Source organism: Petaurus breviceps, unplaced genomic scaffold (genome assembly GCF_028583685.1).
Source record: "Petaurus breviceps papuanus isolate PSGF00001 unplaced genomic scaffold, PetGlider_PUasm1.0 174, whole genome shotgun sequence".
NCBI classification, from domain to species: Eukaryota; Metazoa; Chordata; class Mammalia; order Diprotodontia; family Petauridae; genus Petaurus; species Petaurus breviceps.
In genome coordinates this window covers 51,187,529-51,200,407 of record NW_027185761.1, presented here as the reverse complement: position 1 = coordinate 51,200,407, position 12,879 = coordinate 51,187,529, and the positions used below count along the sequence as shown (strand labels likewise).

At 37.5% G+C, this 12,879-nt stretch overlaps 1 protein-coding gene across 2 annotated transcripts in view; it reads left to right on the top strand.

Moving 5' to 3' along the window:
- SYNPR (synaptoporin) overlaps positions 1-12,879 on the top strand; it is a 395,202-nt gene that overhangs the window by 187,815 nt on the left and 194,508 nt on the right. The window contains exon 1 of one of the 2 annotated variants that reach the window (XM_069084191.1): positions 12,431-12,657. The exons of the other annotated variant lie outside the window; for it this stretch is intronic. Coding sequence (XP_068940292.1) covers positions 12,634-12,657 — 24 coding nt within the window. The 5' untranslated portion in view covers positions 12,431-12,633. Of the gene's footprint in view, positions 1-12,430; positions 12,658-12,879 lie in introns of those variants that run through there. 2 annotated transcript variants of the gene reach the window in all.

Genomic DNA, 12,879 nt, shown 5'->3' with positions numbered 1-12,879 from the left:
AAGATTGGGTTTGACAAATAATTGGATTTGGGAGATGAGAGAGAGTAAAGAGTCAAGGAAAACATTTAGGATGTGATTCCTGGTGACTGGGAGCATAACGGTACCCTTGAAAGTAATAGGGGTGTTAGGAAAAGGGGAGGGTTTTAAGGAAAAGATAATGAGATCAGTTTCAGACATGCTGATTTTAAGTCATCTATGTTTTAGCTATCTTGTAGGCAGGTAGGGATGTAGGAGATTGGAGGTTGTATAAGAAGTTAAGATTGGATAAAGAGATCTGCAAGTCATGACCCCAGAGATGATAGTTGAATTCGTAAGAGATGATGAGATCATCAGGTGAAACAATTTGGAGGAAGAAGAAAAGAAGACCTAGAATAGTTAGACCTTAATGAAGATCCAGAAAATGAATCAGGAGTGGCCAGAGCAGAAGAAAGAGAACCAGGAGACGGTGGTGGCACTAACACTACAGAGAAGAGAGAATGAGAAAAGAGAAGAAGGAATGAGAAGAAAATGAGATGAAGGAATGAGAAAAGACCTTTGGATTTGGTTTACAAAGAGATCATTGGTAACTTTGGAGAGAGTCGGTTGGATGATGAGGTTGAAATCTAGACTGCCAATACTTTTAAAAAAAGAGTGAAAGGAAAGAAAGTGTAGACACCTAGAGTAAATGGCTTTCTTGAGGAGTTCACTCAGAAAAGGGGAAAGAGATACAGGATTATAAGTAGTGGGTATGGATGGATCAGATTAGGGTTTTTTGAAAAGGAGAAAGCATCAGCTCATTTGTAGAAAGCAGGGAAGCATCCACTAAGCAGAGAGAGGTTGAGACTAGTGAGAGAGTAGGAAAGGTATAGGGGACAATCTAGAAAAGATAGGATGGAATGGGACAATCTGTGTATGTAGAGGTATTCACCTTGGCTAGGAAGCTCTTCACAAGATATAGAGGTGAAGGAAGAGAAATTGGCAGAAGGCAACTGGGTAATATGAGATGAAGAACAAGAGAGAAGACAAGGTTCTCTTTAATTGACCTCAACAGGAGTCCAAAATGGCAGCCAGACATTACTGGCATTTCCTCAAGGTTTGTAAGGAATGGCTTTTAGACAAGACCAAAAGGTGCTGAGACTTGGGTGCTTACCTGTGGCAGCAGGTGGCATAGGCCTTTCAAGAGGTAGAGAATCCCAGAGTGCTGGGAGCCTGAGATCTGTGACCAAGAGCTTAGCACAACTTCATGCCAATTATTACAAACACAAGTATCCACTCCCAAGAGACACTGGTTTCAGTGAACTGACAGTGGAAGAATGCAGGATTATACATGCTACAGATACTTTGAAAGAATTTAAGGAAATTAATAAAGGCTTATGGGGAAAAAACTTCAGGATAAAATTTGCCACCAAGAGTCCAGATGATAAGATAATGATTAGTCTGTGTCTTTGTCCTCCCTGTGTACATAAGTGTGAAGCCTTGTATATTGCCAAGAACAAAACTGTCCCTCTTTCCAGCTATAAATAAATAAATGGCATCATTTTTTTCAGTGAAATATGAAGCAAGTTCTCAATTGAGAGGATGGGAGAAGGGAGAATTATGGGAGGTTTGCAGAGTGGTGAAAAAGTTTGGAAAAGCCACTGTAGTGAGTGTGGGATAGTAATTCAATTACAGATGTGTAAAGGATTGCCTTGCTGCTGTAAGAACCCAGTTGAAATCATGTAACATAAACTTGGGGCAGCTAGGGTAATGCAGTAAATAAAGTTCTGGGCCTAAAGTCAGACTCATCTTTCTGAGTCCAAATTCACTTACTAGCTATGTGACCTTGAGCAAGTTACTCAATCCTGTTTGCATCATTTTCCTCTTCTGTAAAATAAGATGCAGAAAGAAGCCAGGGGGTGGCCAGGTAGCACAGCGAGTAAGAGCACCGGCTCCAGTGTCGGGATGACCTGGATCAAATCCGGGCTCAGATACTCAGCACCACACCCAGAAATAACTGGCCATGTAACCTTGAGCAAGTTACTTAACCCCTATTGCTTTAAAAAAAAAGAAGCCAGTATCTTTGCTAAGGAAATCCAAAATGAGATCATGAAGAGTCATACACAACCAAAGTGACTGAACAACAACATAAACTCGCAGTGGACGCAGTCAGCATAGTCCATGGTTTTGTCATTTCTAGTTTTGTTCAATAGTGTATAAACAGGAGCCAAGCAGGAGTAAACCCAGGCAGAAGTTTGGCAGCACAGAGCTCCAATAAAATAAAGGAGAAAGGGCCTCCAGAGAAGAAAACTGCACAGAGTTGAACCGATTCACAAATATCAAGATGGCTAAGGAAGGAGAGTTGAGCCAATGTAGGTATGGCTTGGGGAAGAAAAGGGTTAGAAGTCACAGTGATGATGAAGAATATATTGGAGGGTGGCAAGGCAGAGACAGAGGTAGAATACCAACAGAGTATGGTCAGATAAATGAATTTCAGGGTTCATGAACACGAGCTTGGAACACTGGATGAGAGAGGATAGGTAGAAAGATCAAGCATGAGTAGCTGCAGTGGAGTAGAGAAGTAACAATAATAACTAGCCTTTATAAAGCCAAGAACTGTGCTAAATGCTCTCTACATATGATCTCATTTGGTCCTCACAACAGCCCTGAGGAGACAGCATTGCTCTTATCCAATTTTACAGTTAGGAAACTGAGGCAAACAGAGGTTATGTGGCTTCTCAAAGATCGCACAGATGGTAACTGTCTGAAGCTGGATTCCAACTCAGGTCTTCCTTACTCCAGACCAGTACTCTATTTACTACCACCTAGCTGCTTAATTCAAAGGAAATGAGTAAGTAATAATAACTAACCTTTACATAGTGCTTACTACATGCCAGAGAGAGTGTGTAAATGGTAATGGGGAATAAGGAGTTATCTGATTCTCCCATAATACCAGAGAATCAGAGGTTATGAGTGCAAGTATAGCCAGTATTAGAAAATGGTGGTTAAGGAAAATGTACTCAAGTAAGGGCCACATCTCAATGAGTCCAAGAAGATAAAAAAGTAAGAAAAAATTTTAAGATGAAATCTCACTTGCTGTCTATAGATCAGGTGTTCTATAAAGCACAGTAAAAGACTTCAGTATCTTTAACCTAGGTTGGCAGGGGAGGGCATTGTGTTGAAGGAAATTGGAATAAGGATGTAGGGTTGAACAATGGGGTTTACAATGGCATATTTGTTGTTACCTATAATTATACTTTTAATCAGATGTGTATAGATAGATAGATAGATGATAGATAGATAGATAGATAGATGTATATACAGATTCAGGCTTACTGGTCTAACCAGAAGCATCAGAAACAGTAGCAACAACTTCCCTGTGCCCTTCCACAGATATTGGAGGAATCTATGCTAAAGGCAAAGGAGATGGATGCCACCATCCATACTTGAAGAGAGTATGGTTTAGTGGGCAGGACATCGAACTTGGAATCAGGAAGATATGATCAAATCCTATCTCAGTCACATACTATCTTATGAATTTGGGCTAGTTCATCTCCTTTGACTTCATTTTCCTCATTTGTGAATGAAGGGGTTGAAACTGATGGACTCTGATGTGTCTTCTGCCTCCAATTCTGTGATTTTAATGAATCCCCAACTCTGCTACTAATGCCCTGTTTGACCTTAGACAGATCACTTTTCTCTTTGGGTCTCACATTCCTCATACATAACATGAGACTAAATATCTCCCAAAATTATAAAGGACTGTATAGCTTTAAACTTGAAAAGAGACTCCAAAAAGAATTTGTGACCTGATCTGTGTTAATGAAAAATAAAATCATCAAGAGGTCAAATTTAGAACTGGAATAAGCTTTAGGGCAGAATACAGATCCTCAGAAGTAGAGGAGGAATTCTAGTAGCTCAGTATCTTGTATTATGATCATGTTTTGGATATCAAAAATCCACCTCCATGACCAGGGATGTTATGGGCAAACTGATAGAAACCGAGATTTCAAATATAATATCTCCTCTGGGATCAACTCACACTGACAATGGCATGTTGAGTCCCTGGAAGGTACTACTTCTTTTAGGACTCTAGGGATAACTCTGAAGAACCAAAGTTTTCAATACTATCACTCATGAACTCCCATTAGTTTGCCTTTCATTGTTTTTAAGCAATAGTCTCAACTATCTTTTAGCAAAAGTATTTACTATTGATAGTATATAATACCAGTAGTCACAAAAAAGTCCCCCCCAAACCTAGAGTACACTTTCCCCTTGCTTATGGCACTAGATTTGAGGTCAACATCTCTAACTTTTATATAAAGGGAAAGTACTTTTCATTTTCCTGAGTTAGAAGATGTGGATTTGAATTTCTCTTCTGATGAATACTTGAAAGCTTGGGCAGGTTATGGAACTTCCTTGTGCCTTAGTTTGCTCATCTCTAAAATGAAGTGATTGGGCTAGATGACATCCAAAAATCAAGTGGGGAGAGAGAGAGAAAGAGATAGACAGACAAACAGAGAGAGACAGAGCCAAAGAGATGGAGAGACAGAGGCATAGAGACAGAGACTGAGAGACAGAGACAGAGCCAAAGACACAGAAAGAGAAGAGATAGAGACAAAGGCATAGAAACAGAGCCAAAGAGATGGAGGGAGGGAGAGAAGGGCAGAGAGAAAGAGTGTGTGTGTAGCAGCAAGCACCCCAGCATCCCTAGGGTGGCTGCCACCACAGGTTCTTGGATCTGCTTTGATAAGGGAAAGCAACTCAAAATAGGTTAACAAGCTTACTTTAATCAGTCAAATATGTATCATTTACCTAGTTCAGGGGAAAAAGGTCAGCACCCTGAACTTCAGATTATACAGACAGAATTATCAAGACATTAACAGATCAAGTAGACAGTTTACAAACTGTCCAACCATTACATCCAAACCAAATCAACATCTGGGTTTTTCAAAGCTTGGGTGGGAGGGGGTAAGGGGGGGAAAGGGGGGGGCTCTCAACAACCGGCTTCCCAGAGTTTCATCTGATCAAATCACAGAACACTTCTCAAAGTGAGCCCCAAAACAAAGCTACACATCAGGGCTTATATAGCCTTCTCCTGGCTCAGAGGATGTAACAACCTTCTGGACCCACTGGCCAATCAAAAAGTATCTACTGAAAAACAAGCCTCCTACCCCAGGCTCCAGGTGCACTTTAACCTAGGGTCAGGGAAGATCTTAAAAATTTACATTCCCATTACAGAGAGAGAGAGAGAGAGAGAGAGAGAGAGAGAGAGAGAGAGAGAGAGATGCATATGGGGATTCATAAAATATAATAAATATTCAATAACCCTTTTGTCACCTAAACTAGTGTGGAATACATTGGTGAAATCATGTAAAACATTCCTATATTGGCCATGTTTGTTTTTTAAAAAGCAAGAAAAATAAAGTGAGAAAATTATACTTCAATTTTCCTCTTTAGAGTTCATCAATTCTCAGGAGATAGATTGCATTTTTTTAATCATGAGTCCTTTGGAATTATCTTCAATCACTGTATTGATCAGAGTAGCCAAACTGTTTATAATTGATCATCATTACACTATTGCTGTTACTGTGTACAATGATCTCCTGGTTATTCTCACTTCACTTGTCATCAGTTCATGTAGACCTTGCCAAGTTCTGTTTTGTTTTGGTTTGTTTTTGTTTTTTTGTGTTTTTTTGTTTTTCTGAAATCACCCCCTTTGTCATTTCTTATAGCACAATAGTATTTGGTCACAGTCATATGCCTCGACTCGTTGAGCCATTCTTCAATGGATGAGTATTCCCTCAAGTTCCAATCCTTTGCCACCACAAAAAAAGCTTCTATAAATATTTTGTATATATAGATACTTTTCCTGACCTCTTTGGGACATAGACTTAGCAGTGGTATTGCTGGATCGAAAGACTCCACACAGTTTTATAGCCCTTTGGACATAGTTCCAAATTGCTCTCCAGGAAGGTTGGACTAGTTCAGAATTCCACCAACATTTCATTAGTGTAACTATTTTTTCCTCATTCCCTCCAGCATTTTTCAGTACTGATATGTGTGAAGCAGAACCTCAGAAGCTGTATTAATTTGCATTTTTCTAATCAATAGTGATATAGAGCATTTTTTTTTCATATGGCAATAGATAGCTTTAATTTCTTCTTCTGAAACCTGCCTGATCATTTCCTTTGACCATTTATTAATAGGGAAATGGCTCTTATTTATATAGACTTACTTTTATACTCAGTATATATTTGGGAAATGAGGTCTTTTGCAAAGAAATTTCTTGTAAATATTTTGATGTTACTTCATTGATGTCATCATCTGAAAGAGATCCTGAAAACTCCAAGGCACATCATAGTAAAATTCCAGAGCTCACAGATCAAGGAGAAAGTATTGCAAGCAGTCAAAAAGGAACAATTCAAGCATCATGAAGCTACAGTCAGGATTACACAGGATTTGGCAGTATCCACATTAAAGAATCAGCTGACTTGGAATATGATATACTGGAAGGTGAAGGAGTTAGGATTACAACCAAGAATCACCTACCCAGAAAAACTGAATATAAGCTTTTGGGGGGGGGGAGAAGATTTGAACATTTAATGAAATAGAGGGCTGTCAAGCATTTCTAATTAATAGACCAGAGCTGAATAAAAAATCTTGACTTCCAAATACAAGACTCAAGGGAAATATAAGAAGGGAAAAAAAAGAGAAAAAAGAAATCCAATAACATTAAACTGTTTATATTCCTATATGTCAAGATAATATTTGTACCTTAATAACTTTATTATTATAAGAGAAAGTAGAAGGACTATATGTACACAGAGGGTGTGGATATAGATAACTTTGATGGGATGGTACTCTAAAAATAAAATAAAGGAGTGAGAAAGAAAATTGCACTGGAAGAAGAATGAAAGGGAAGATTGTGGTAAATTATCACACATAAGAGAGACATGAAAAAATTATTATAATGAAGGGGAAGATGGGAAGGGGATGGTGGGCAAAGCTTAAACCTTATTCTCATCAAAATTGGCTCAAGGAGGGAATAACACACACACACTCAGTTGGATATAAAAATTTATCTTACCCTATAAGAAAGCAAAAAGGGATGAGGATAACAGAAGGAGGAGGAACTGATGAAGGGAAGGGCATCTCAGAGAAGGCAGTGATCAGAAGTAAAACACTTGTGAGGAGGGAAAGTGTAGGGGCTAAGAAAGAGGAGATAAACCAGTGAAAAATAGCATGAAGGGGAATGCACAGCTAGTTATCATAACTACAAATGTGAATGGGATGAACTCACCCATAAAACACAAGTGGATAGCAGAATGGATTAAAAACCAGAATCCTACAATATGTTTTTTGCAAGAAACACATTTGAAGAGAAAGATAAACAGAGGATAAAGGAAATGGACTGAAAGAGAATCTATCATGCTTCAGCTGAAGCAAAAAAAAAAAAAAGCAGGGGTAACAATCATGATCACAGACAAAACAAAAGCAAAAATAGATCTAATTAAAAGAGATAAAGAAATTATATCTTGCTTAAAGGTACTGTAAACAATGAAGACATATCAATATTAAACATATATGCACCAAATGGCATAGCATCTAAATTTTGAAGAAGTTGAATGAGTTATAGGAAGAAATAGATAATAAAATTACACTAGTGGGAGACCTCAATTTTCTCCTCTCAGAATGAGATAAATCTGCCCCCCCAAAAAATATAAACAAGAAAGAAACTAAGGAGGTGAATAAAGTTCTGTGAAAGTTAAATATAATAGATCTCTGGAGAAAACTGAATGAGAGGAGAAAGGAATATACCTTTTTCTCAGCAATACATGACCTCTACACAAAAATTGATCATGTATTAGGACATAAAACTTCACAATCAAATGCAGAAATAGCAAATGCATCCTTTTCTGATCATAATACAATAAAAATTATACTCAATAATGGACAATGGGAAGAGAGACTGATTGGAAATTAAATAATCTGATCCTAAAAAACAAGTGGGCAAAAGAACAGATTATAGAAACAATCATTAAAGAAAATGACAGCAATGAGAAAACATGCTACAATTTCTGGGATGCAGCCAAAGCAATACTTAGGGGAAAACTTATATCTCTAATTTCTTACATCAACAAAATAGAGAAAAGGTGGAGTAATGAATTGGGCATGTGATTAAAAAAAAACTTGAGAAAAGGGGCAGCTAGGTGGTGCAGGGAATAGAGCACCGGCCCTGGAGTCAGGAGGACCTAAGTTCAAATCTGGCCTCAGACACTTAACACACACACACACACACACACACACACACACACACACACACACACACTAGAAAAAGAACAAATTAAAAATCCCCAAATAAACACCAAATTGGAAATTCTGAAAGTTAAAGGAGAGATTAGTAAAATTGAAAGTAAGAAAACTATTGAGCTAATAAGTAAAACTAGAAGCTGATTGTATGGGAGAGGGAAAAAATCAATAAGATAGATAAACCATTGGTAATTTGATTAGAAAAAGAAGAGAAAAAAATCAAATTACTAATATCAAAAATGAAAGGGGTAAACTCACCAGAAATGAAGAGGAAATTCAGACAATTGTTAGGAACTATTTTGCTCAATTATATGACAATAAATTTGACAATCTAAATGAAATGGATGAGTATCTACAAAAGGAAAAACAAAGTACTTAAATAGCCCAATCTTTAAAAAAGAAATTGAACAAGACATCGATGAACTTCCTAAGAAAAAATACCGAGGACCAGATAGATTCACAAGCAAATTCTACCAAACATTTAAAGAACAATTAACCCCAATACTATATAAACTATTTGGAAAAATAGGTAAAGGAATCTTACCAAGTTCTTTTTATGATGCAAATATGGTGCTGATACCCAAACCAGAAAGGGCCATAACAGAGAAAGAAAAGTATAGAATAATTTCCCTAATGAATATTGATGCAAAATTTTTTAAATAAAATACTAGCAAAGAGATTATAGCAATATATCACAAGAATAATACACCATGGAGGTAAGATTTATACCAGGAATGCAGGGCTGGTTCAATGTTAGGAAAACTATTAGCATAACTTACCATATCAATAACAAAAGAAACAGAAATCATATAATTATCCTAATAGATGCAGAAAAAGCCTTTGACGAAATACAGCACCCATCTCTGTTAAAAATACTGGAGAGCATAGAAATAAATGAAGTTTACCTTAAAATAGTAAGTAATATTTATGTAAAACTACCAGCAAGCATTATCTGTGATAGAGATAAGCTAGAAGCCTTCCCAGTACAATCAGGGGTGAATCAAGGATGCCCATTATCTATTATTTAATGTCATACTAGAAATGGTAACTATAGCAATAAAAGAAGACAAAAAATTAAGGAGGACCCATATGTACAAAAAATATTTATAGCAGCTCTTTTTGTTGTGGCAAAGAACTAGAAATCAAGGGGATTCCCATCAATTGGAGAATGGCTAAACAAGCTGTGGTATATGAATGTAATGGAATACTGTTGTGCTATAAGAAATGAGGAACAGATGGACTTCCTCATAACCTGGAGAGACTTAGGTAAACTGATTCTGAGTGAGGAGAGCAGAACCAGGAGAACTTTGTACACAATTCCAGACACATCATATCTATGACAATGCACTTTGATAGACTGGGCTCCTTTCAGTAATGCAAGGTTATAAGACAACTCCAAAACTCATGATGGAAAGAGATATCCAGAGAAAAGAACTACAGTCTGAATGCAGATTGAAGCAAACTACTTACTCTCTCTCTTTTGTGTTTTGTTTCGTTCCTTTTTTCTTGTTGTTCACTCCATTGGTTATAATTCTTCTTTACAACTTGACTAATGTTTAATGTGAAGGTATTTGTAGAACCTATAGCAATTGCATGCCACCATGGGGGAGGGAGAGAAGAGATGAGGGAGAGGGAGAGGGAGAAAATTTGGAACTCAAGGGATGGTGGAACTGAATGTTATAAACAAAAGAAAATAAATAACTTTTTTTTAAAAGAAGTTAAAGGAACCAGAATAGACAATGAGGAAACAAAACTATCACTCTTTGCAAATGATATGATGTTACACTTAGAAAATCATAGAGAATCAACTAAAAACAACTTGAAATTATTAACAACTTTTCAAAGTTGCAGGATATAAAATAAACCCACATAATTCATCAGCATTTCTTTATATTACCAACAAAGTTCGGCAGCAAGAGATAGAAAGAGAAATTCCATTAAAAATAACTGTACAAAATATGAAATACTTGAGAGTCTACTTGCCAAGACAAACCCAGGAACTATATGAACATAACTCTAAAATGATTTTCATGAAAATAAAGTTAGGTATAAACAACTGGAAAAAATATCAACTATGGATGTAGGTTGAACCAATATAATAAAAATGACAATTCTATCTAAATAAATCTTTTTTATTCAGTATCATACCAAACCATCAATTCTATTTTTAAGATGTTATTTTCTTCAGTATTTTTTGTGCCTCTTTTATCAAGTTGTTCATTCTCTTTTCGTAATTTCCTTTTATCACTGTCATTTCTTTTCCACTTTTCCCCTACCATTCTCATATCTTTCATTAATTCTTCCAGGGATTCCTGTTGGGCTTAGGTCCAATTAGCATTTTTCTTGTATTTTTTTGTATCTGTTTTCATTTTGTTCTCTTCTGAGTTTATTTCTTGGTCTTCCCTGCCACCATAGTAGTTTTTAGGGTTAAAATTTGTCGTTGGTTTTTCACTTTTCTATCCTTTTACTTGACTTTGAACTTTATGTTAAAATTGGTCTCTGCTCATCGAGAAAGCATACAGAAGCACTGGTCTCAAACTTCAGGGTTTTTGTTTTTGTTTTTTTTGTGCTGTTCTTTTCAGAGCTAGTTCTGGGAGGTCTGCAGGTTTTTGGTGCTTTCAAAGTGGTCCTGGGAGAGGCATGGTCAATGCTTTCCTTTTCTGGGCTCTGGCCTTTACCAAAGAAGAGACTCTAGTTCTTTGCTGCTGTGCTGATGATACTCTGTTTTGGTACTGTGACCAGGACCCCTGCTCCCTTGTGACCAACCCCTAGGGCTCCTCTTCTCCCTTAACTTTGACCTAGAACTGCATATGGGCAATAGAGTTGCCAATCAGCAGCAGCTATACCCAGTCGCTGTTGCTGCTGTTGCTGATGTTGCTGAGGAGTGTGTGTGTGTGTGTGTGTGTGTACATGCACACATGTGTGCATCTGTCTGGGCATGTTCCAGACAGAACTCTACCATACTTCCACAATGGCATTATAGACTTCTGTCTACCTCTTTCGTTTGCTTAGAGTAGAAAAATATCTCACTTTTTGCTGGCTCTGCCACTCCAAATTTTTATCTGAGACACTATTTTAAATTTGTTTGCAAGGGAATGTTAAGAGAGTTCAGGTGGGCAGCTGCCCCTAATCTGCCAACTTAGATCCACCCCTTCCTTCCTTCATTTTACAGACTTGTTCAATTAGGTTTAATTCATAAAGCATTTATTAAGTACCTACTGTGTGCCAGGTACCCAACTAGGCACCATGGATAAAAAGATAAAAACTAATTAGTCCCTGCCTTCAAGAAATTTATACTCTACTAGGATAAATTAATCAATTAATGAGTGCCTATCTGGTGCTAGGCACTGTTACAAAGAAAACAATGAAATAGCTCCTGCCCACAAAAAAACTTACATTCTGCCAGAGAAAATTCAATAATCATTTATTAAACTTCTTGGTGTTTCTGTTTGGTAGACACTGTGGTCAGTGCTGGGACTACAAAGGCAAAAATATAATTAGAAATAGTCTGCTTTGAGGAGTTTACATGAGTAGGGAAAAAGAGCAGAAATTCCATGAGCATTTATTAGGCACCTACTATACACCACAGGGCCAGATGCTGGAGTTACAAAGACAAAAAACAAAGTAAGCTTACATTCTCTCTTCATATTTAACATCGTTTATAAGCATGATTTTTCAGAACGTTTCAATAACAACCTGACATTTATTTTCTGGGAAAATAAGGGGAGTTTAGGTTATTTTTTAGACAGATAAACACTTAAGTGCTCCCAACATATAATATATTCAAATCTACTCACAAGGTTTGTGTAGATTCTTTCCTCTTCCTGCCCCCCCCTCAAAAAAAATGCTGTTTCTCTGCCTGTTTTCCCATAGGCATGCCTGTGTTAAGGGATGGGGTAGCCTAATGAGGGAGTATGTTCATAAAAAGCAGCTCTGCATTTATAGTAGTTAGTAATGAGCCAAACCAGAGTCCACAGTGGGGAAGACTACGGCACAACAAAGAATTCCACATCTCACCGGGGGAAAGTCTCAGATTCCTGTACTTTGCCTCTGTGTGTGAGTGTGAGTGTGTGTGTGTGTGTGTGTGTGTGTGTGTGTGTGTGTGTGCAGTCACTGTCTAATAATATGACCATTTTGCCATCCTCCTGCAAATAAGACTGAAGCTGCCTCCTGATTGGTATAACATCTCACTTTCCCTCAGCATTGATTTTCTGGCTCTCCTTATCTGCTTCATAAAAATAAGCAAGAGGGACAAGACGCTGGTGAGGCTGGAGAGTGAGAAGCTCTGGGAGCCTTCCTTTTTAGCATGAGACAGCCTCTGCTTGCTTTCAGGAGAGGGAAGTTGGATTATCAATTGTTTTGTAAATGTGTATGGTGATATTTGCTCCGGTAAGTTTTATATCTGAATAACTATGGATGCATTTCCAACAACCCTTATCTGTTTGTGTGTGCATGTGTGCATGCAACTATACTATCTCTTTTATATAAGTACCTTTTTTATTATAATCTTTGTATGATTTCAACCTTATGTGGTTGGCTTCTTGGTGGTCTTTGGATAAGTCCAACTCAGGTGTGTGTGTGTGTGTGTGTGTGTGTGTGTGTGTGTGTGTG